This window comes from Ooceraea biroi, chromosome 8, assembly GCF_003672135.1.
Source record: "Ooceraea biroi isolate clonal line C1 chromosome 8, Obir_v5.4, whole genome shotgun sequence".
In the NCBI taxonomy this organism is placed as follows: Eukaryota; Metazoa; Arthropoda; class Insecta; order Hymenoptera; family Formicidae; genus Ooceraea; species Ooceraea biroi.
In genome coordinates this window covers 4,352,768-4,377,364 of record NC_039513.1, presented here as the reverse complement: position 1 = coordinate 4,377,364, position 24,597 = coordinate 4,352,768, and the positions used below count along the sequence as shown (strand labels likewise).

At 35.2% G+C, this 24,597-nt stretch overlaps 4 protein-coding genes across 5 annotated transcripts in view; 2 read left to right on the top strand and 2 right to left on the bottom strand.

Annotated features, from left to right (window-relative positions):
• LOC105285836 (scavenger receptor class B member 1) overlaps positions 1–4,213 on the top strand; it is a 32,615-nt gene extending 28,402 nt beyond the window's left edge. Inside the window, exons 5-9 of one of the 2 annotated variants that reach the window (XM_011350348.3) lie at positions 300–500; positions 776–1,000; positions 1,485–1,647; positions 1,840–2,084; positions 2,530–4,213. In XM_011350348.3, the coding sequence (XP_011348650.1) occupies positions 300–500; positions 776–1,000; positions 1,485–1,647; positions 1,840–2,084; positions 2,530–2,838 (1,143 nt within the window). In that variant the 3' untranslated portion in view covers positions 2,839–4,213. The remainder of the gene's footprint in view (positions 1–299; positions 501–775; positions 1,001–1,484; positions 1,648–1,839; positions 2,085–2,529) is intronic. The other variant, XM_011350347.2, reaches the window with a different exon arrangement.
• An 863-nt stretch (positions 4,214–5,076) lies between these two features.
• On the bottom strand, positions 5,077–11,309 carry LOC105285834 (ATP-dependent DNA helicase Q5). The gene is made up of 14 exons (XM_011350344.3): positions 11,222–11,309; positions 10,930–11,054; positions 10,645–10,809; positions 10,222–10,398; positions 9,974–10,153; positions 9,773–9,878; positions 9,582–9,693; positions 9,256–9,483; positions 8,830–9,042; positions 8,597–8,717; positions 8,425–8,514; positions 8,163–8,345; positions 6,687–7,959; positions 5,077–6,574 (listed from the first exon to the last, which is right to left on the bottom strand). Exons 1-14 carry the CDS (start codon positions 11,307–11,309, stop codon positions 6,525–6,527), a joined length of 3,111 nt encoding a protein of 1,036 aa, XP_011348646.1. The 3' UTR covers positions 5,077–6,524.
• Positions 11,310–11,885: 576 nt separating this feature from the next.
• Positions 11,886–13,956, top strand: LOC105285835 (39S ribosomal protein L47, mitochondrial). The gene is made up of 5 exons (XM_026971566.1): positions 11,886–12,049; positions 12,503–12,670; positions 12,763–12,977; positions 13,164–13,323; positions 13,420–13,956. Exons 1-5 carry the CDS (start codon positions 11,928–11,930, stop codon positions 13,559–13,561), a joined length of 807 nt encoding a protein of 268 aa, XP_026827367.1. The 5' UTR covers positions 11,886–11,927; the 3' UTR covers positions 13,562–13,956.
• Positions 13,957–14,099: 143 nt separating this feature from the next.
• Positions 14,100–23,471, bottom strand: LOC105285833 (pleckstrin homology domain-containing family M member 2). Its single transcript, XM_011350343.3, has 9 exons — positions 23,154–23,471; positions 20,245–20,440; positions 19,750–19,937; positions 19,053–19,247; positions 17,260–18,957; positions 16,956–17,180; positions 16,259–16,840; positions 16,041–16,160; positions 14,100–15,953 (listed from the first exon to the last, which is right to left on the bottom strand). The coding sequence occupies exons 1-9, from the start codon at positions 23,469–23,471 to the stop codon at positions 15,837–15,839; spliced, it is 3,639 nt and encodes a 1,212-aa protein (XP_011348645.2). The 3' UTR covers positions 14,100–15,836.
• Positions 23,472–24,597: the final 1,126 nt, after the last annotated feature.

Here is a 24,597-nt window from a genome sequence, read left to right as displayed (position 1 = left end):
TGTAAATGTAAACTAACTATAATTATTTTTTAATCATTATGCGAAGATTGCTTTTCAATTTATTAACAAAATGGTGAGAATAAGTGCGAAGTAACAAATAGATTTAATAACTTTTGTGCATTAATTTATAGCACATAAATGATTAATATACAAAGCACGCATTGTACAATATATTATATAATGTTAATGATAGATTATCATAAATAAAGTTATCTGTTTTAATAAAGGAGGTAATAATTTAATTATCACTTTATCTTACATAGGACTGAAAGATTACATATTTTTTTCTATGCTTGCAGAGCATCACAAACGTGATGAGAGACGCCTCGTACATATCCAGATGGGGTTTAAATATGCTGATCCGTCAAACAGACACTCGTCCTCTAGTTCAAATGACTGCACATGAGTTCATGTTTGGCTACGAATCAACTCTCGTAACACTTGGCAACCATTTGATGCCCAGTTGGATTAAATTCGATAAATTGGGATTAATCGACAGGGTAAGAATATATAAGTTCTAATAATACGTAATGGTCCAGTAAATAAAAATTCTTTTCAAAACCTTTTTGGAAGTAACTTTTAACAATTCTCATTTAATTTTCTCTTCAATTAATTATCTCTTGCTGTATTTATATGTCTTTTTTGTCTATACTTATTGATAAAGAATTAAAAATTTTCTTTTAGCTTTTTACGAAAAAAAGAAGAAAGATCTCTTTTTTTAATATTATTTTAATAATATACATAATAATATAATATTCTTGATAATGTTTGACAGATGTATGATTTTGACGGTGACTTCGAGACCATTTACACGGGAAAGACTGACATCCGATTGACAGGCTTGATCGAAAAATACAATGGGGATGTGAATTTACCACAATGGAGCGGTAAATGCGCGAATGTGCAAGGTGCGAGCGATGGTGTTAAGTTTCCAAGCTATATCCAACCGAATGACACGCTCCTGTTCTTTCGCAAGAGTCTCTGCCGAAGCGAACGAATGGTAATTATGATTGTTGCAATCATTGCGATCAAATGATTAACGCGTATGAAATAACGTGTACCAAATAATGCACTGTTATTAACTTTCTTCTTTTATCATGATTGTTCAAAAATTATATGTTACGTATCTTTCGAGCAATTTAATGTCGATCAAAATTCTCTCAACAAAAATTTAACTAAACATTATCTTTGTTCACTTCTTAATATAGAATTTTAAATTTTTCTTAAATTTATTTATAATTTCACAAATAACAATTTTACAAATAAAAATTCTATGAATAAGAATAAATTCTTCTTTATCCATGATATAAATTCCTTATATCTCTGTAATTTTTTCTACCAATAATTTTCAAATATAAAAACAATCAAATATACATGATTATATATATTCAGAAAGTTTTTCCATAATGATATATCAAATTTTGTCTCTTTCCTTTCAAAATTTTTCTAATAACATTTCTTAATAATAAGCGTTCTTTCTATAGATACATGTTGGAGAAAAGTTTATAAACGGTTTACACACATATCAATTCACGTTTATGGAGAACGAATTTGATAACGGGGCAGTGAATCCAGAAAATAAATGCTTCTGTCGTAAGGGACGGTGTCTGAAATCTGGATTACTTGATGTAACTGATTGTTATTATGGTAAGACATTGGTATATTTATAGTAATTTTTTCAATAGATTATTTGTATATATATGTATATATTTATATATAATCGCACGCACACGCGCGCGCAAATTATGTCAATGGAATTAAAATAACCACTTGTTAATAATATATGTAATAAACTATGTTATAAATAAAGTATAAGTACTATAAACTATGGTTTCCTAGGATTTCCAATCGCCTTGTCATATCCACACTTCTACCAGAGCGACCCGTCACTGTTGGAAGTCCTTGAAGGGCTGGAACCTAAAAAGGAGCTACATGAATCCTACTTCTTCATCCAGCCAAAAAGTGGATTACCCGTGGACTTGGCATTCCGATTCCAAATCAACATGGCTCTGCAAGATATCGGACACATGGAGCGGATGGAGAAATTCATTAATTTCACGTTTCCGATGTTGTGGTTCGAAATCGTAAGTATAGCACATATATCACATACAACCAACATTAATACAATATTAAATGCATTAAAGTTTCTGTATCTTTAGCTAAACGCTGATCCAGATCATCTTGAATGAATATTAATGATATAAATATAATGTTATATTATATATTGTATTGTATTATATATAATATATGTTTATATGTATAATTAATATTTATGAGAAATTTATATGAGTATACTAAGGCAAACTTTCTTAAGGATTAACTTCTCTTCCATAATTTGTTCTCAAAAAAGCGATTTCTCATTAAAATTACTTTCCCTATTGAGATTACGTACATCCAATTATGCAAGTATTTTGCAAAGTATTCCTCAATCTTGCTCGATTGCGTTGCCAAACGCTGTAACGCAATTCACGCAAGCATACACAAACGCGATAATCAAAAATATCAGTAATGAAATCTCTCTATTCACAGGGAATGTACGAGTTACCGTACAGCCTAAATATGCGTTTCTGGTTTTACTTGAGCGTTCTGCCGGTCGCCGAGGAAGTGACGACATATCTGCTGTTCCTGTTCGGCGCAGTGCTGCTTATCTGGAGCGTCGTAAAGATACTATCTTATCAAGTAAAGGAATCGCCGACAGATTGGCTAGAAACGGAAATGGAAAGAAGACGGCACAGGGCCAAGAACGACAAGCTGACCGGTTGGAAAGAAAAGGAGATGGACACGTATAACTCATTCTTGACGCCGGATGATGCGAATCTCACAATGACAGTGCAGTAATTCAGTGATCAAGCCATAGCCACGCAGACAGTTAGGACGTTGTTTCTCGCCGATAAATAATAAATAGCTCGTTTGGTCATTTATTAGTAAAATGCGTGTGATCGCTCGAGTATCAAAAAATTCCTTCAGATTTCAGCAGGGGGTTTAACATGCGTCGAAGCCATATTAGGGGTCTGTCATCTCGTAAGATCTCGTAAGAGCAGATAATAGGCGGAAAATCCCGTTATGTGAAAGACAACGAGATAAAATCTCAAAAATGATTAATGCAACTCGTTGTCTGCACTGGACGTGTATTTCCGCGTGCGTAAGTCCCGAACAAATGTGTTCCGCTTATGTAAATAAAATATTATACGTAACATGACAAAAAAAGCATATTCACGTATCAGGGTATCTAAAGCTGCAAGAGAGAATGATTTAATCTAATTTTAGTTAATTAATTTAATCTCATTTTAATCAGATTGACATTCGCGAGTTTATAAACATTTGCAAAATATTTTTCGATCTACGTCCAGCCATATGAATAATATTCACACATAATCCGCGACGTCGGAACTGTTTCTGTAATAAATGTTAGACAGTGCAATTTTTTCGTAATTATTCTCGATTACAATTTGATTCGATTAGAATTTTTGAGAACAGTTCGCTCGATTTCTATAACATAATTTATATGTTAATGCAATTTGTTATGTATTAGAATAGATTTTAATAGTAATGTTTATCTTTGTACTTCATAGTATTACAGTGAACCACTTTCTTGTTCATGATTGCTGTTAGTTACGAAGATACGTTTCTTGTATGCCAAACGATACAAATAACGCAATCTACATTAGTATTATTACACATGTATGCTGCGTATTTGATTCATACAATGTACATACATCGAAGAGCAGCTAAATTTTCATGGGTTTAATTTTCACTCATTTGTCATTTGAAACGAATACTCTCGAATAAATTTTTCCGATTAAAACTTGAGAGTCTCATAAAATAGGAAATCGAAACTTTTTAATAATTGTTCTTTTGTAATTGAACTCTATAATAATTCAGCGTGGCAGTCAATGCGTTAAAAATATAATAGTATCACATCTTGAAGTCTAATGCCAACGAGAAAATCAGATGATTTATTTTTTTGTGACGATACGTTTAGCTTTGTTTAATAATTCGATATCAAGACTGACATATCGTACATGATATAGATTAGCGTAGTTGTTAAGAAAACAATCTAATTCCGAAGCAGTGATTAGGTAATAGATCACAGCTTGCAATAAAATATGTGCGCAGAAAGCAATAGCGATTGATAAAATCAAATAGCACGATCAACTACACATAACAAACATTCATGATTCTTATCAAATAAAATAAAATTATGACGTCACTTTTAGCACTTCGCAATTACTGTGCGACTGCATATCATATCGCTAAATTATTTAATTTATTCATATCTCTTATCATAATCAAAATTACAAATTTCTTATTATATTTCGCGAATAAAATTACTTCCATAACAAAATTAAGCAATTATTAACTATAATGCAAAAAAACAAAATAACTGCAAAAAATGAAATAAAAATTGAATTAATTTTAAAATTGTAATTCTCTACATAAATTTCTTTTAAAGAAATTTTTATACTTTATTGAGATTTACGATATAATTACATATGTTCATTAAGTATGAAAATTCAATAAAGTTATTACTGAGTAAATTATCATATGCTAAAAGACATCATATGTTTTATTATCTTGTTTTATTTTCTTACGTCTCGTATTCAAACAGTATTCAGATCTGTTAAATATGATAGAAATTACATGGGAACATTGTGTTACTATGTATAAAGAAATACATTCATAGCTTTAACACCAATTTCAACACAAGTTCAGATCTTAATTAATGATTAATTAATAAAAGCACGTTAAATTGTTAATCTCTCCATCTCTAATGTATTTTTAGAAATAGAGTTGATTTAATAATTGATTAAAAGTACGCAAGCATTATAGCATATTAACAAAATAATAGAAAGTTTTAGAATTTAAGACATTTCGCGTATTTAAAACATTATGATATGATAGAACTTAAATTGTTTGTGAAAAGAACATATCAGATCGGCAATAATTTTCCAAGCATATACTGTGCGCTTGAACACGTATAATGAATGCAAATTAATCTAACTAATATTATAATGGAATCATTTTGTTATTCAGTTTTCTATTCTTTATTTGTTACTTTGTTATTTATTTCGGAAAAGGATCTTATTTTGCTCATTAGATGTTTATCGAAAAAGATTGTGATTTATTGATAAAATATAAAATTGCATAAAAATATATTTCAAACAACGGTATTAAATGTATCGTTTTATGTAATAACACATTTATGTAATAACATAAAATATTCACAGTCCACATTGTAATATGTTACACTTGGACTGTAAATATTTTATAATGCATTATTGTAAATATGTAAATAAGTACTTAGAATGAATTATATCAAATGTGCAATATACATTAGAATGTTAGATCCATTGTCTGAAAACTAGTGTAATGTTTTAATAATTTTAATTAAACAACGAAAACAAGTTTCAGGGAATACAAATGTAGAAATATGAGTAGATATATAAGGGCGTTTTTATACAATCTTATATACAAATAGTATTTTTTATACAAATAGTATTTTTTATACATGTATAAAAAAGCACAATCCTTTTATACATATGTCACTTTTGTATGAACCACATAAGTTATTATATGTTTTAGGGGAATAACGAATGGTAATTTTAAACGAGGTGTGTATATCATAAATGGCTATAGACATAAATCATAGCTCAATGAGAAATATTTTTCTCCGGAATATCTTGCCTTGTTTTTATACAATTTATTGAAAACGCAGATTTAATATTAATCGAATATATGTGCTAGTAATTATATGTTTAATCCTTTGTACTCAAAGTATTTAATATCTATACTCATAGGTACATAGATTATGTTTGGTTATACTTATAGTGTCTTTTTCGGGTACATCAACATTATATTGTAAAAATTCTGAAAGAATCAACAAACCAAAATATGCTATTATAATACGCTAAATATAATATGCTAAAAAAATATCATGTTTACTTTCAAATTATTCATTTATTACATATACGTAATATGCCGAAAAATCCAAGTTGCTGGAAGGTTTATCCGAAAAAGATCCAAATACAAAGGATTAATATATGATACTTAGATATAAAAGTAGATTTTTATTATATATTATTCGCCCGAATATAACGTAAATCACAAGAAAAATATTTTTTTATCTTTATAAAACATGATAGTGTGTCCAATATGTGCTATGTTTAAAACACAGCATAAATCAAAGTAATAAAAAATTTATAACACATATACATTAATGTTACGTAAAGTTTATCCCTCTCTTTTCTCTAGCAATATTATATGTGTATTATATGTCACAATTATAATGGAATAGGGACAGTTTTTGAAAAGCATAACTACAAAAGTTTAATTAAAACAATCATTGTACACACAATTGCAATTATTACAGACACGTATAAAAATACACACATTTAATAATTTAAGGGTATAAATGCATTAGAAAGAAATTCATACAAAAGTAAATTTATTGATTAATAATGTTGTTTCTTCCCGCCACTTATCCATTTTCAATAGAAACACGTTTTAGACATAAAATCGATCCTTCAAGCTTGACTCATGATTCTTACAACAAAGTTATGTATACCTTCCTTGTCTGAAAATATGTTATTTATATTTCTACAAAATTTTCGAAATCTATACTGGCTGTCAGCCAGAATATTTCATATAACAATAATAAAAAATGTGAAATTCTAAAATTATCTTACCGAATATTTTTTTCTTCAGCATATTGTAATGCATTTCTCTGCAAGTTTTTGAGAATGTCGCTCTATCTGGGATACGTTCTGATGGATAATATTTCATTAGATACGATTTTAAAATTTCTGCCGTTTTAAATTGTGTAGCTCTATCCGCAGGAACTTTTATTTTCTTATTACTCTTGTTTTTTTCGTGATGTTTGGAATGAGACAAACAAACAGATTCCCTTTTCTTCTCTGATACTAAATTATCCTCTGTTTTGGAAGACTTTTTTATTCTATCCTTTTCTACCAATTGCTCTTCATTTTTATTATTAAAAAGATTTTTATCAATATTCTTTTCGGATGTAGAATTGTGAGTTTTATCATTGACTTCTCTGTGTACAGCTCTTTTTTTCCCGTCAGATTTTGTATCATTCTCGAAATATTCACTAGATCCGCAGCTTCTTTTATTTTTATTCTTATCCTGAATTCGGTCTACATCTTTAATAAAATTAACAACTTTGGATTCCGTTTCAAGAGAAATTTTCATATCACCCTTTTCCGCACATTCCGCAAATTCGCTACACCTGTCATTCTTACTTTCATTATTAGTCTTATCTTCACTTTTAAAGTCAACAGTATCATCGACTTTCGACTTTGTCTCGGAAATATCTGAATTATAGTTTGTCATCTTCGAAAGTGATCGTGCTGATGCTGATGCTAATATTTGTTCATAAATCGTTTTACTGGCCTTCTTTACGCTCTTATCTGCTTTACTTCTGCGAGCTCTCGATGTCGACGAATTTGTATTATGTTTTGTATTATGTTTCGAAGATCTTGCACTAGAACTGGGCAAACGTGTGTCATCATAAATTTTTCGCGCGCAAACAAAACCATCTGACATTTGCATCTGTGATGCGTCGTCCTTACTTTTTTGTACACTGTTGCAATTAATAGCAATAGATGTTTCGTATTTAGTTTCACCTATCTCGATATCGTTAACACATAATTTCTTAAATTGCGCCCTTTCATTTCTGTCCGACTTAGACGCTTGTAACTTTTCTTCATTTCTAATCTCTAATGCGGTTTTGAAAACGGAAGGAAAAATCGTTTTACCATGTTCATTGGGTAAATCAGCGTTTCCGTTAAATTCTGTTTTTATTATATCTAATCCTTGTTCATTACTGGATATATCGATAATGGAGTCGTTAGACTCCACATTATGTGACTCGATTTTATTATAGTCACGTATTGCTTCATACACGCTGTTATTATTAGTACATTTTCGTATTGATGAAATCTATATGAATAAAGCAGATGTAAAATGAACACATCTAACAACAATAAATATATGGTTAATCTCCATAAAATAATTCCATGTGCAAAAAGGTTTATTCTAAAATAATTCTCACAAAACACAAAGCATTTCGGTTTTTTTTAAGACAAGAGAGAAGAAATATAATTATAGAAAAGACATGTACATCTATCAAAAATATTACATACCAGTTTAGAGACATCAAATTTGTATTTATTTGGTACTTTAGTGTTGGAAAATATTTTGTATTCTAGATTAATGGCCATATTAGGCATATCCTTCTCTTCAAACTGTTTATTATCTTCTAAATAGCAATGCTGATAATTTTCAAATAATGCTGCTTTCAATTCATTGTAAAAATGTTCGCGTACCTAAACATAATGAATAATCATAGACAAATATTGAAAATATTAACGATTGTAAGCAAAAGGATATTATATTATGCCTTACTTGCACGGTTAAACCTTTTACTTTCCTATCTGTGCTATCAGCTGCGCGAACATGCGCTACTTTCGCATGTTTGACGTTTTGCCGCCTTATCTACACAAGTAAGGTAGAGAAAAATAAACGATGGAAATGAAAAAATAATGTAAAAAAAAGAATTTATTTGCAATAAACTTACTTCATCTTCCTTAGACGTAGCACGTCGAAGTGCAAATTGTTCCATAATAAGTTCTCTCCTTTCTCGTTTTTCAGCCATTATAATTTTCTCTCTTGACTCTCCTGATTCATCCAATTCAACCCTAGATAATTATATTTTGAATATTTGTATATCAGTACTATTTGTGCAACATATAATAAAAAAGTATGATTTAGTAAATTAATTATAATAAATTACAATAATGTTCGACATACATTCCATCGTCGTCGCTATCATCATAATTCATAGGCATTGAACCGCCCAAGTTACTTCGCGATTTTCGAGATCGGCTTGGAGCTCTCGTCTGACACATTTCAAATTGAGCAATCCTCGCGCTTACTTGGTCTTTATTTTCACATACGTCGCATCTATTTTTGCATGGTGGCGGAGAATCACCAAAATATTTGGAGAACACTGCGTGCCGACATCTAAGAATACATAATACTCTATGTATTTGTACATGATACGTAAAAGTGATTGGCAATTCTTTAAATGTTAGTTTTAAGCACTACCGTTTTGTTTCAATTTAATATCTTACTTTAAGGCATAAAAGTAATAAGAAAAATTTTCAAATAAAAATACGCATTCTTAATTCTATCTTTAATTATTAGACTTTAATATAAATACGAATGAGAACGTACTTTGCTTCTAAACAATACGCAACGCTCTTCTCAAAATTCTGCCATTTAATTTTCACAAGCTCCGAATTCTTCTGCGTGATTTCCTCCTTGATAAGAAACGAAATGGGTCTGTATTCTTCGTTACTAAAATAAACCCTGCAAAATGCTGGCTTGTCATCTCTTCCAGCTCTTCCCGATTCTTGATAATACGCTGCGATATTTTGAGGTACCGTCCAGTGGACAACAAATCTAAATAATGTTCGTGTAGTAGATACATTCCTTTCTACGTATATAGATATCGCTTCCCGATGCTACGACAGGATTATCGTAATTATACAGCAATTTACCTAACAGATCCCTTGTCAACGCCCATGCCAAAACTGCAAGTTGCCGCTATGACCGGTACTTCACCCGTTGTCCACTTGTTCTGCACCTCATTACGCTCCTGAGGTTTCAAACCTATTCAAGCATTAATAATAAAGTATCTACCATTTTTTTTCATATCTGTATTAACATGCCAGAAAACAGTCACACATACTTCCGTGATAAGCGAGCGTGGTAATACCGGCAAGAGTTAATTTATGCGCAACGATTTCAGTCGCTTCCTTCTTTCTACAATAAATGATACCACAATTTCTTTTGTGCTAAAATGTTAGAATCGTCATAAATCCGCATCATCGTTCGGTATAATTCACAGAGCACTCAGCATAGTAATGTATTAAAATAAAATTCAACTGACCATGGGAGCAGAATCATCTGCTGGACCGAGAGACTCCAAAATAAAATTTTTCAAGTGTACAAACGGTTTGTCCAATGTCTCCAGAAACCACACGTCGTAATACAAATTGGAACGAAATACAGGCTGTGAGAATACCAACGCGTCTTTCATGTGGAGGCTTTGAAGAATATCATCCTTCACCTATGATTTCCGATATATGATAACGATATAAGAGCTTAGAGATTATACGTTTTTCGTTGCTTAAATACCTGTTTTGCAGCAGTTGCGGTTAATGCTATCACAGGTATTTTGGGACACAACTTTTTGAATACTCCCAATTGCCTATAAGTTGGCCTAAAATCATGACCCCATTCGCTTAAGCAATGTGCTTCGTCAATAACAAAGTAAGAAAGTGTCTTCTTCTTTCTCAATTGGATTACAGTTTCCTGTAGATTAAATGTATATTGACAATGAAATTTAAATCATTCAAACTGATATCTTAACATCATCTTTCAAAATCACTTTTAAAATCATTCAAAAAATTATAGTTTAATTATGACTCGTGCAAAGATATAAAATAAAAGAAATATTATTTTTTCATGTCCTTCTCAATATATTGAGAAAATTATATATTGAAATATAAATAGAATATTAGCGAATATGTGTATAATGTAGAAATTCCAAGAAAATACCTGAAAATGTTGTTGCGCTCCCATTTCGGGTGTGACATATAACAATTTTATATTAGGCGCATCTGATGTAAGATCTTTCATAATTGCGTTCCTCTCTTTGCTTGAAGTAGTAGAGTTCAAAGAACAAGCACTTATCTTTTTGCTCACTAGAAAATCTATCTGATTCTAATAGAATTAAATAAATGCAAGCATTATAATTAACGTCTATCTCCTTTTCTGGATTCAGATTTCTATGTACGGAAGAATTTCTATGTACACAAATATAAATGACACGCAAGAAAATACCTTCATCAGAGCTAGAAGTGGTGAAAAGACAATCGCTACTTTTTCCTCTTTCATTACCGCTGACAATTGAAAACAAAGAGACTTTCCAGAGCCAGTCGGCATACACACGAATACATCTTGCTTTCCTAAAAGTTATCGAACATTCTATACGTACGTCTTTCCTTACCAATACTGACCAAAAAAAAGGTTATATGATCCCTGAAGGATCGCACATGTAATAAAGCACGACTGATTGAACCTTATGACTACACATATATTTAATCTGAAAATAATGAATTTTCCGAAAAAAAACCTTTGTGAATGGCAGTAGTGGCCCGTTTTTGGATATCACTCTTGAAATCATCATAGCCAAACTTCGACCGCAACACGTTTTGCAACATTTTTGCTTATCGTTGTAGCAATCTGCCTTTTTCAAGATAACGGCGAGTGAACCAATGTATCTCACACATACATGTCATACACAATTAGCCTTGCAATTAATGCATCTGATAAATCACTACGTTCACCGAGAATACTCGCCACATGATATGCATATGTGCTACTCAGATTAGGATAGGTTAAGTTTAAACCATTTTGCTCCTGGCGCTCCTGGCTACGATTTCGCATTGTATGCACGAAATTTTCATTAAAATTATTCGTATATGCCAGACCTCTAAACTCGCTTTTAAAAACTTCCTCATATTCTGTTTCCAGCGAAAAGTGTTCCTATTTTAATACGTACAAATTGCAAAACTTTTATATTACGCATATTATTGTTAGGTTAGGCCACGAGTCGATAACAGAACTGTAATTTTCTAACTTTTTTTACTTTTTAACACAAAGTCGAACACTTTTCGCTGCATTGCTACGTGTACTTTAATCGTGAACGGATTTTTTATTCTGTAGAATAAAAAATAATAGTTTGAATAAAATCACCGATTTTGTCGGTAAAACAGACAACTTCCTGAACGAGATGAATTGAGAAACGAGAGAGCAGCAGACAGTAGTCGCAAAATAAAATGGCAGTGATCATAAAGACCATGCAGGTTTTTAGGAGCGTGAACAACATAACGAATCTACTAAAAACTCTATCTTTGTCACAGAGTGCCATTATTTCTCCTAAACATGTATTTCTTCGCAGGTTCGTGCTACATCAGTCTTAGGCTGTATCATTTATGTTTTATCTCATCTTGTCCAAATCGGTCAATGCGCATGTTTCCATTATTTATGATAAATTTTCGATTCTGTGTCTAGACAAATTTAAAAGTATTTATCTTGCAACACATAAGTATTCAATACTTAAAGTATTAATCGTCTGTTAAGTATCTCTCTTTTTCATCTGACATGTGAGGTTAGTTTTTACACCATCAGTGTACATGATTCTAAAAGTGATAGTTGTTCAATTCTACTATTTTATCTTAATGTACAATAAATTTTGACATGTGATAAGAATAAAAACTAAGCAGATGATTATATTTACTAATCATAGATAATCATTTTAAGCATTGTAGCACTAGATGCTCTTTAACAAGCATAGGAAAGCAGATCGAGACCTCGATTGACCCTCTTTAATCTACTTCTTTTATAAATTCAGCACGCCAGCTCTGCATTGCGCATTTCTACACATTACGTCGGAACGCTACGATTTAATGGAGTTCTTTGATGACCCGAAGCATTGGGCGAAAAATGAAGTACGGGTTGGTCGTTCTTGGCGGAGGGTTGAATTAAGATTGAAGAGTAACACAGACCTCCATAAATTATGGTGAAGCTCAAATTATTGGTACATAGGTTTAATTGGGTATCTAATGTAATAATAAAAAAATGATTAATAAATATATATATATATATATATAGGTACGTGTTATTGAAAGAACGCAATATGCTTATGACTATGGAAGAAGCATGTAAACAAGCAAACGAGATCTTTCCCAATCCTGAACGTTTGGATAAAGTTGAAATTAGCATGAAGAATTTGGAGAGAGTTGTTCGTGAAAGAAATACAGCATATCATATGCTTGAAACTGGTGAGACGGGAGAGCGCCCTGGAAAATTAGTTTATAATCGCATTGGTAAGATTCATGGAATCTAGCTAAAATTATTTTTTATACGTAATATTTCAGATTACATATTTATATGTATGTAATGTATGAATAACATATAATATCTAACATAAGAGATAGAACATCTTTTTTTGCAGAACGATTCCAGCAATGTAAATAGGAAATAAGCTATTATTTTTCTTTATCTTATTTCAGGTATGAAATACTTCTATCGAATGACTGAACACCCGATTCCGATCTTTATGAACAAGTCGTGGAGAAAGAAGAATTTATTCGGTTTTAAGGAGCGTTCAGTTCGAAAGTTCTTAGGGTTCTACAGGGAGAAACTTTGGAATGAAAAACGCAAAGCGAGAAAGTTCGTAACAACTGTTCTTATATCGTCTGTTAAACATGCATATTAGTCTATTTATTCTCGTTAAGAGGAAGAGCTATATTTGTTTGTTTGTTTCAGTCGTGAAAAGAGACGCGTAGCAGTAATATTAAGAAGATTCCCAAATGTGGATCTCGAAGCTCTGAAAGAACAATTTCCTAATGTCGATATAAAAGCAGCAAAAGCTTCTAAAGTAGCAAGAGGCCATTATGCACCTGAATAGATACAACATATAGAGTAGCAAATCATCGAATATCCTTATGTTTATGAATATAAAATACTTATCAATATTATCAATTGCTATTATTAGCGGATGATTAAATTTTTCTTGTGTCTTTATTCAAATATTTGCGTCTGAAATTATAATTATGTATAATGCTTGAATATGCAATGTTGTAGCTTGTATCATAGATCATGTCTAATTATAAAAGACAATTGGCTGATATTGCTATAAGTATTGCACGCAATTCTAGACCCCAGAAAATTATTGTAAAGACGATAATTATTAAAAAATTATGAAAACCTCTGACCGTTCTACATACATTGTCTCTAAAATGTTTAAGATTATTGGAATTTTTGAGACGGTATAGTATAAAGCAAAATAAAATGTTAAGAAAATATTCGCCGTTATTACTTTCAAATTTTATAAAATAAAGATCTCAGATTACAGCGCTTTATTTTCTATTTCTTTTTCAACGCGACACATTTTGCGAGTAATATGAAGAAGCGGGTAAAATAAAGATTGTTCACTTGATCAGATTCTCTTCGTATATCTTTATTACTTTTCTATTTATCGGTAATTTGCAGATTGTGTATGATAATACAGAATCTTTGTGTGAAAAATATACGGATGTAATATTTAGAACAGCTGGCTGTAACTTGTAAAAAATTTAACTCCGTGTACTTTTCACACAGCAGAAACTAATATACAAAATCGATTTTAATGCCGTGAGGTATTTGCTTTTATTTAATTTATATAAATTTCACATAGGGGATCCGATGAACTTAACAACAGTGACGTTTATTACCTAACAGCATCTCACAATTACTTACTGCTACATAAAATATAATACATATTTGCTCACATGAATATGTGGATAAAGCATCTGTTCATGTTTTGGTAACATAAAAGTGTAACAAATATATTCCTTATAAAGATATTAATGTAATATCACAAATGAAATTCATTTTTATATAATTTTTTTTATGTTATATAATAAGCATATTTAAAATTCATAATCATGCTTTGAAAGTTTCATCAAGCATAAATTATGATAATTTTGGTATAATCTTTCTCAGACCGTACTATTTCATAAAGCGCGCGCGTCGAATATTAAAAGATTTTAATATGATACAATAATGCAACAATAGTTGTGTGATTCAAGCTATCTGAACTAATCTAAACTTATACACATATTAAACTGAATTAATACATAAAATACATAAAATATATTATACAATTGTTATATAACTTTCACTTCGTATTTCACATCTGTACATTAAAAAAAAATTATTATGCATAGAGGTAACATTTTTTTAGCTTTAAGACATGCATGTAAAGTGATATGATAGAAAGTCATCGTACTAAAAGTAAAGTTGATTTACAATAATCGAGTAGGAATGTTAAATTATGCATTAACTTCAGAAATTATTTACGAGTCCTTTTCTATTAGCCTTTGAAGCTGCTGTAAGTGTTTCCTGAATTTTATATTATTATTATCTCCGACGATAAATGACTATTTTAATATGAATAGTGCGCGTATTCAAATGCATACTGGTTCATTTTCTCAATATATATGGGGTATATATATATATGTATATATATATAGACATTTATATAATAATAATAATAATGTCTCACAGTTATTGTTATATTACATTCTCTGCATCATTATAAATGAATAGCAGCTTATTACGGTGACTTATATATATGTTACAGGAAAGATAATGCACCATCTTGCAACTTTCCTTTAAATAATCATTTATACGTTTGAGGCGATTTATGTCTTATGTAAGATGTTTAATGATTAGCCCCTCATCAACAGCGTAACTTGGCAAAAATGTAGGGCATATTTTTGTACCTCGAAATTAGAAAATTATTATGCCGTATATGTCAGGGGTATTTTATATATGTGTGTGTGTGTGTGTGTGTGTGTATTTGTATGTATGTATATATATATATTTTTTAGATAAGAATCTCTCTCTCTCTCTCTCCGTATCTATCTATAAGCCACAAAATAACATTGACTGTTCTAATCCCAAATGACAGATACATGACATTCAATTTCGAACAAAAGCAAAAAAAATTTGGATTATGTTGCGTAAGCGGTTACATCTTTGACATAAGACACATTAGCGTTCCATTCTTTCAAATCCGAGTACCTGGATATTCGCGTGCGTGTGGTCACGAGAGTTCTCTACTTCTTTCCAATATGGCAATGTGATAAAATAATTTTCCAAATAACTTGTTGTATATTGTCTATTAATATATCTTCCATCTATTCTAAAGCCGGTGGCAACAAGTACCGCCAAGCGTGTTCCAAGTCCCTGCTGGCATCCGAACAGCGTCGCTGCAACTTGTCCTCCGGTGGTAGGGTTGCTATAGGAAACTCGCTCTGTAAAAATTAAAGAAAAAGTGTCTTAGTGTCACACGTAACGTTTCAACGTGCCATTCCTGTGAGCTAGTGAGCTACACGTCGTACCAGGTTTATGTCCGCCCACAACGTCTCCAGAACCTCTTTGAAAGCACAGAGCTCGGTATAATTCGTAAAGTATATGACCCAATCGCCGCTGCTCTCGTGCACCTCTCGACACGCGAATTCCTGCGGACATAGTTTTGCAAACGTCATTTTCTCCAGCGGCATTTACTCAGCGATCAGAGTCGAGTCCGGAATTTGTGCCTAAGTGACTGTACACTCACCAGTATACACCAGGATTGTTGCACCAATGGCACCCTGAACGCCGCTAGGTCCTTGATAGACGCGCATGAGAGCGTTTGGCCTCTCTGCATGCCGGGATGGACCTCTTTCATCGCCACTAAGTGCTTCGTAGTCGTGATGAGGCTGCAAGGCAGCGGTTCCTTCTTTTCCGTACAATCGAACAGACCTGATGCACTTTGAACAAAACTCTGCAACCACTCAGAAGCGACGTATTCATCTGGGGCAGCAAATTGGTACGACTTGTTGGGCTTCAACAATATCTCGAAGGTGTGCGGCCGATGGGAATTGGGAATTCTTCTGCATCCTTGGCACAAACCTCCTTTCAATGGTATAGCGCGCTTAGGAAGTCGTTGATTCGAATCCGTGAACATATAGACCACTCCGCCTTTCAGGACAAAGTAACCGGCCTCCCACGGATTCGTGGGCGCATTCGGGTGCAAGTGTTGGTAGGTATGCGGCCGGAACATCAGGTCACCCTCCTTCGTCGGGCCACATGGCGTACTGGGTGGTGACATGTGCTCGTCTTCCATATAGATAAGGCTGTAGTGTTCGATTTTCTCATCCTATAAATAATTAATACAGTTAAATATATAACAATTATAAGATACGGAATATTTAGGACGATGGATAGAAAGTCAATGATACAAAATACAAAATTATAGAAAAAGATTTCCGTACGGGATGTACAGCTGTGTCAGAAAGGATTGAATTCCTGAGAATGTGCATATCCTCGTAATTCAATTCCTTAACAGCGGGAAGCCTCGGTTTCGATGGCGATCGTCTCATAGCCATCTCTAAGTGACCGACTAATTCTGAGGTAGTTTGCGAGCTGCCGGTAGAAAATAGATACTGCATTTCACAGTCGGCGTTGGAGATTAAAATCGTTTGTGCATTCGGCCCAATCTGACAAAAAATATACTTTGTTTAGCAGAATACATTTTGTATTTTGGGAAGTACGAAGAATTATTGAAACTTTACTTACCATAATGACATCTAATTCATTGTAAGGAATGACGAATTGGTTACTGTAAGAGTGATCCAGCTTTGAGCCGGTTAAATATAGCGTCTTGTCCGTCAGTAGCGCGATCATGGGCTTGCTCTCGCCGTTGGTCATGTACGAACTCCGCACTTTGTATACTTTATACAGTTCCTCCGTTTTATCGCGGTAGATATGCCTTTTGAAAAGCTCGCGCAACTTCAAGCTTATCTTCTCGCCACTAAATTCCTGCTTCTCGGCGGCGACGTTCTCTTGAATCTCCTTGTCGAGATTGTCGTTGAAGTCCTTGAAGGAATCATAGCTCGTCTTGACACCCTTGATGTACAACGTGTTTACCTTCGGCGGCTTCTTGTTCTTCTTTATCTCGAACTTCCTCTCGGTGATGGACTTTAGAAATCTGCTCAGCAACGACGTTTTCGACGGCGCCTGACGCAGAGGAGGCGCTAGGAGCTTGCTACTGCTCTCGCCCGTCAATATCGCCGTGACGTTGCGCTTCTTCAACGGCGAGGCCAAGTGCCTCTGGCTATTCTTGCGTTCCTCCACGTCGGACGTTGCCACGCTGTCCGCGTCCGACCAGTCGCTCGGAGTGGCCTGTTTTCTCGGATTCACCATCTCCAGCTTGGACGGTGGATCTTCAACGATGTTGCCGCACGCCTTCTCGACGATGTAAGCCTCCTGCGCCTCGTTCTCCTCCAATTCTATTTCCATCTTAGGCCTCAGGCTCTTGCCAGGATCTTCCTGACCCTCCGGCGCGCCACGTTCCGACAATGATAAGCCGCAACTGCAGCGGCAGTTGCGCTGACACGGCACATCAATGCACAATTTCGACATCTGCTTGTCGGCCCCATCAAACGTGCTCGATGACGACGAGGACGAATAATAGTCCGAGTGCACATTCCTGCTGTTGTCTGTACTTTTCTGCACGTACGGCGAGTCGCCGTGCGCGCACCAGCTGTACCTGCCTTTCTGAGCGTCCCTTTTCAAAACCGAACTGGGCAGTAAGAAGCTCATGGAGAAATCAGCGTAGCTCTCGTCGTCCTCCAACTTCATCGTTTTCAGTATGTCCTCGTGGAAACTGACCCTCTTTTTGCTCTCACCTCGCTTCTTCTTCCGCTGCCTACGTTGTACTATACCCTCCGAGCTGGAGGAAGACAGGATGCTGGCATCAGTCATGGTGTTCATAGTGTTCAGGATGCCGTAAGGCGCATCCATGTTATCGCAGTCGGAAATAGTCATGCTCAGTTCCAGCAAGTTCGTGTCGTTATTGATTACATAAGAATTACGAGGGTCGATGTTCTTTTTAAAGCTGTAAGCTGGAGCGTCGCTGCCGTAATAGGTGCTCCTCTTCTCGAAATCTTTCACGCCGTTATCAATCTTGTTCATTTTCTCCAATTTGCTCTCGTCGAGACTCTTGCTGTAAAAGTCATAATCCTTGAGGGTCTCTAAACTGGAACAATTCATTTCGTTGTCATCCAGTTTTCGCGTCACGTTCTGATTAACGATGTCGTTCTTCGTCATCATGACCGTTTGGAATTTAGTAATCGCCGGTGACTGCGTCGGCGTCTTGCCGTCCTCGCTCGAATCGCTGGATCCAAAATTTTTATTGTCTTCCATACGGTTGTTAATAATTGTCTTATACCTATTGTTCCGATACTTCGGGATCTCATCCATCGTAAAGTCCTCCTGCAAAAATTTATACGCTTATTGATACATTACTACTTGGCAGACGTGATTGAATTTGTTGCACGATTTTCATTTCGACTCGAAAGAGAGCTTGCCTCCTTATAACTGCTACCATCGGTCTCGTTTGCAAGATCCATGTCGCTGTCGAAGGCAATGCCACTGTCCCCCGGAGAAGCTAGGCTCGACGAAACACTAGAAGACCTTAGGTGCAACGATAACGCTGTGCCTGATGGATTCACGCTCATAGGCCTTTGCGGCATATAGTCGCAGATATCCAGATATGTCACATCCTATATGACAATTTTCGTGTAATAGTATTAGTCCCGCTGTGGTAATTAACGCAGCAGAGGTTATCAACTACCTAATGTCCAGCAACTTTAGATAATTTTGCATAAATATCTTTTTTTCTAAGAGCATATGGACAGAAATTTTCCACCAGTAAATAAATCGTGCGATACACAGCTCGCAAAAATAAAGTACTCGTGGTCGTAAATAAAATGATAACCCGTTGCCCCCTTTGCAACTTTACGTAAAAAAAAGAAACTTATCTACATATGTGGCTCTCTTGCTAGCTAGTTGATTGGTGTTATTCATTAGCACGATAAGTATAACCAGGGAGTGATATTAATATGGAAAGTAAAAGTTGCATGACGTGCTTAAACGCTGGCAATTCAGCAGCAGGAAGGAAAAGAGAAAAAGGTTTGATATTGCACTCCATAATAACGCTATCGCTTATTATGCACTTTCACAGGTTATTTATAAGCTGTTATTAATCGCACTGTCTTAACGTACCAATTGCAATGTGAAGGACACATTTTCCAGACCGGCAAGAAGATTGACCAGTTGGTTGGTCTTATCGACATCTCTCACAAGTGCGTGTGGAAAGTACTGCTTCTTCAATGTCTTGGTGTCTCGCACCAAACAAGCCAGATAGCTCTCGAAACTGCCTTCGCTTAGAGTGTGATAGAGCCACGCTCGACCTATACAATATTGATTCAATGTCAACGCAAGAAAAAGAGATATAGGGAACACGTTTATACTGAAATGCAATTAAATAATTCGTGAATATTTGCTCTCAATTTATCTAAATGCTCGAAATTACGAAAACTTTCACAGCTATTAGGATAAAATGTAATTAATTCTAGAGCAAAACACAACTTGTTACTTCAAACTTCATTCTATAGCTTCGTAAGAAGAGAAAATTATCCGTTTAAGTGTATCTCTATTAGAGAATTTAATATCAAAGTCAAGCACATGGTAACACTGTAATGCGACAGCTAAACATACCTTTCCCGATAGAAGTCAATACGCTCTGCAATGCGTGAATGACCACAACAGTGTCCTGATGACTAAGTTCTCTGGCAGTGCCCCAGTATCCGTGTCTCTCGACACGTAGCCCATGACGCAGTGCTCGATCCAGCCAATAAACCAACCAGGAATCACCATCCAAGACCACGGTACCATAGAGACTTTGGGCATAAACCTGTTCAGTGGGGTACACATTAGTATCATCGTAAATCTCAATATACAATTGTAATAATAACTGATTGAAAAATGATTATTAAGATTACAATTACTGTTTGTAATAAAGCATAATAAAAATGGCTAATTTCATCAGACTCTAAAGAACAAATATTAATGAATTTTTTTCTTAAATTCACTATTTCATTGTACATGTGTGTAAGGATGAGCAACAAGTAATTTGATCTCAAGTTAATGATTCATTGTCGGCATGTCGAGAGAAGCAGCTATAGTGATCGCTCATTTGAATAAAAATGGAACAAATACTTCACGAGTGTGAGTAAACGGGGACGAAAATGTCAGAGCATTCGTTCATGCTTCTGCTTGAAGCATTCAATATAAATGTTTAGCTTAAGGTACGTTCTCTGCTATAAGATATAAGAGGTTATATAAAATGCGGAATATCACAACAAAAGGTAGGCACTGGCTATATGGAAAGTGATTATTGGATTACTGGTACTTGGTATTGACAGCAACGGCAGTTATCAGCAAACCTCCTCACACAAAGCAACCTCTTTGCAGCAAAAGCAAAGAATTATTTATACATAATAGAACGTATTTCTGTCTCACGTTCTTTGTACTTCTGCCACTCCTGAAATGATACTTTTGCTTTCTATATTTAGCTAAGAACATATACAATGACTATGTCATTTTTACTGGAACAATTCAAGAATGCTCAAAGCTATAATGCAAATCTTGGTCATCTATCATTTTTAGTATTGTGTCATTTTTGACACTAAGTATCAAACCTGTCACGTCAAGAATAACATAAGTAATAATAATAGGCACGTGATACACATAAATAAATGTCACAGTAAAAGATACAAGAGACGAGAGGAAGCAGAAAAAAATACAAGAGTCGAGGGGAAGGAGAAGAAATCTAAATAAAGGGACAGACCTCCTATCAGCTGTTCTGCGCAACGCACGTCTATACGATTGTCAACGAAACGTCAATGCAGTGTGGGGCACAGCCAGGCTGATTTCAACGAGAGCGATTCACCGTTTCTCGACAACGCCAACGTGTCGCGTCACGAGTTATTGCACACCGGACGTAAACGCGAGACGAGTGAGAAATTTGTCGCGCAGCGATAAATTCGAGCGCATTTTAAAGGGATAACGGAGCGACAGCGAGGGTCGCAGGGCGCTGCAATCGAGCGCGCGCCTCTCTATCTGCGAGAGTTCGATTGCGAACCGCGTTGCGTCGCGATTAACCTGGGAGCAGGTTGCGACGTCACGTAAGATTCGTATATAGATAGATACGTATATAGACGGATGTATATGCATATACATAAATATATCGTACATAGGCTTTCGTTTTCTCCCTTCGAATGCGGTACAAGCAATTATGGAATGAATAAATCTGTTCTTATTTGTGAATGTGCATCTAGATCATCTAGATCATTTGTATCTTAGAAAATTTATTCGCGTCTTTAAACGTCTTTTTGAATTGATTACTAAATTGATTTTTAAGGAGACTTTGTACTATAGTGATATGACATGATAACGACAGAGATATACGAGTTTATTAATTATTTATGACTACTTCTCGCATTGTATTTTTTATAATCATATTTTTAATCATTAATCATTAGCGTGTATATGCACACATGTTATGTAGTTTTGAATACAATTTTTATAAAGTTACAAAAGTGATATTCCGTATCCCGAAGCAATCTGAATAAAAAATGCCGTTAATATTACAGAAATAAATAGAAATATTAACGTGACGAAAAACGCGCGCTCTCGCAGCATATTCGCGCGCCTTATTATTTCGGCCCGCAATTGTCGCGAAATTAAATAATTCGCGGAGAAGTCTGTACCGTATAACATACATTTCATTTGTATAGTCAGGTGCACTAAAAGGCGTCACTCATTTACGATACACACACACACAATGACAAATCAAACATGGTACCAATAGCACACGCAATAGTAATATATATACAACGGCGAACCGAAATCAATTATCATTATATCGTGACATATATTGGAGTCCTCGATTTTAAGAATAGTTAACTCAAAATTATTATTAGATGGCTCAGTTTGATATCTTTCGTGTGCACAAAAATATAAGATCCCTGCAGGGTATAAAAACGAAACTATCGAGACCATTTTTAAATCCGTCTCTGCTAACATTTTCCACTATCTAACTATCTCTGTCAGCAAAAATATTGTACACACGTTTTTTTAACCGAGTGCACGATATTTCGAACAGGATGCGCATGGTCCGAATACGCCCGAGAGATTGCGAGAGATTGATGCAACTTCACGCGACACGGTCGTTCATGTCGTGCTATCGAAAATGCATGTATCGGAAATACATTCGACTTGGACTGCCGTCTCGGGTGCAGGACACCTGTCTCCGGTCTGGACGTCGCGAAGACTGTCACTTTTGCCGCCGCACGACCTTGTGGCCTCGAATCGAATCTACGCACGACGTGCAGCGATAGACTGCTCGTGTTGCATGAACCTTTTACACTTTTGCACACTCGGACGTCAGACAGAGAGAAAAAAAGGAGGAACAAACTTGTAGAATAGAATATAGAACGAACCACGAAAGGTTCCTGCAACACGAGCAAATCGACAAATTAGCTACTATAAATTGCGACAGCACGAACGATATATCGACGCGTGCGGAAGTGGCTTTGACAGGCCGAACGATCGGCGTCGCTCACCAGTTTGACAGCTTTCGTCAGCTCCTGGAGGATCCTGCCCTTGGAGAGGACCCTGTCGGTGCAGAACTCCATGTCCTCGCGGCCGGGTGGCATCTCGTCGTCACGCGCGCTTACATGACTCGCGTCGCGCCAACGGAGAAGCGGCTCGGTGCTGCGGCGAACGAGGGTGCCGAGGAGGGTGTCGCGGAACAGACCGGACCAGGTAGCAGCAGCACCGACGACGCGACGGCGGCTGCTCGGCGTAGTCGCGCCGTCGTCGGCGCTCTCGCCGCCGGCTGCACTCATTGATTTTAACGGTGCGCAAGTCACCCGCGCCATTCGAGCGGCAACTGCTCGAATCGAATGTCGCGCGCGGCGCGAAGCTGCAGGGGACTCTCGTTATCTCGTTTCTCCTCCCCTCGCGGATGCCCGTGTGTTTAAACATAAACTTTTTCAGACGGCGAAAAAAAGCAGGATTTATGCTTCGCTTACCAGTCAATAAGGTTTGGCTTGTTTGGCTTTGAGTCTGCTGGCTCGATTGACGATTAACGATATCTCTCGCGAGATGATAATTATATATGGATGTGGGAGTGCGCGGTGTGTGAATGTAGTTTTGTAATTTAAAGTAGAAAGTCTAACGAACACATGTGTGTGCTTGAGATACTGTTATATTCTTTTTGTGAAAGAAACGGGCTTGATTAATATGTTAAGTTAAGTTTGTTTAAGATTACATATCGAATAATTTGTGTTTTTTTGTCAATCAACAGTGATATGATAATGTAATTTATCAAAAGGTGACGTTCAAAATGTTACATATGAGCTTCAATTCTTCAAAAGCTTCAAAACGCGCCAAATACAATTCCATGTAGGTAACCAATCCTGTCGAAATGCTGTCTAGTTCAATCGTCGCCTCATAGATGGCGCCACAATTCGCTATAGCTGGTCAAGTCTTTTTCAATCTTTTAAATTTCCATAACTTTTTATGACTACTGCAAAAATCGCTATTGTGTTGAAAATATCCTTAAACTACGCTGGAAGGATTGAATTGTCAATGTCGAAATAACGAAAATTTGCGTTTGAAAGAATATATTTATTCCTGATTAGCACATTATAATGATGTTACGAAGATATAAAAGTTTTTTTTAAAATTACATACGTGTGGATACATAGAATAAAATAGACAAAAATGTCCTTTGCGATATCGAAGCTGCAGTGTCAGATTTAATTTCAACGATTTTTCAAGGAACCCGCCTGATCCCTCGCATTCTTGCTTTATTCGCGAGGACTGCTCGAATTCGAGTGCGAATATTTATCTGAAGTGCACTTGGATTTCGTTTTCGATTTAGGGCTCTGTACACGTCGTATAATCTCCTCGATGGATCTTTGATCCTTCTCGCTAATGCTGCAACTCATGTTGTCGCCCACGTATGCCTCGAGCTCCCTGAAATTGTGATAGGTTTTCTGA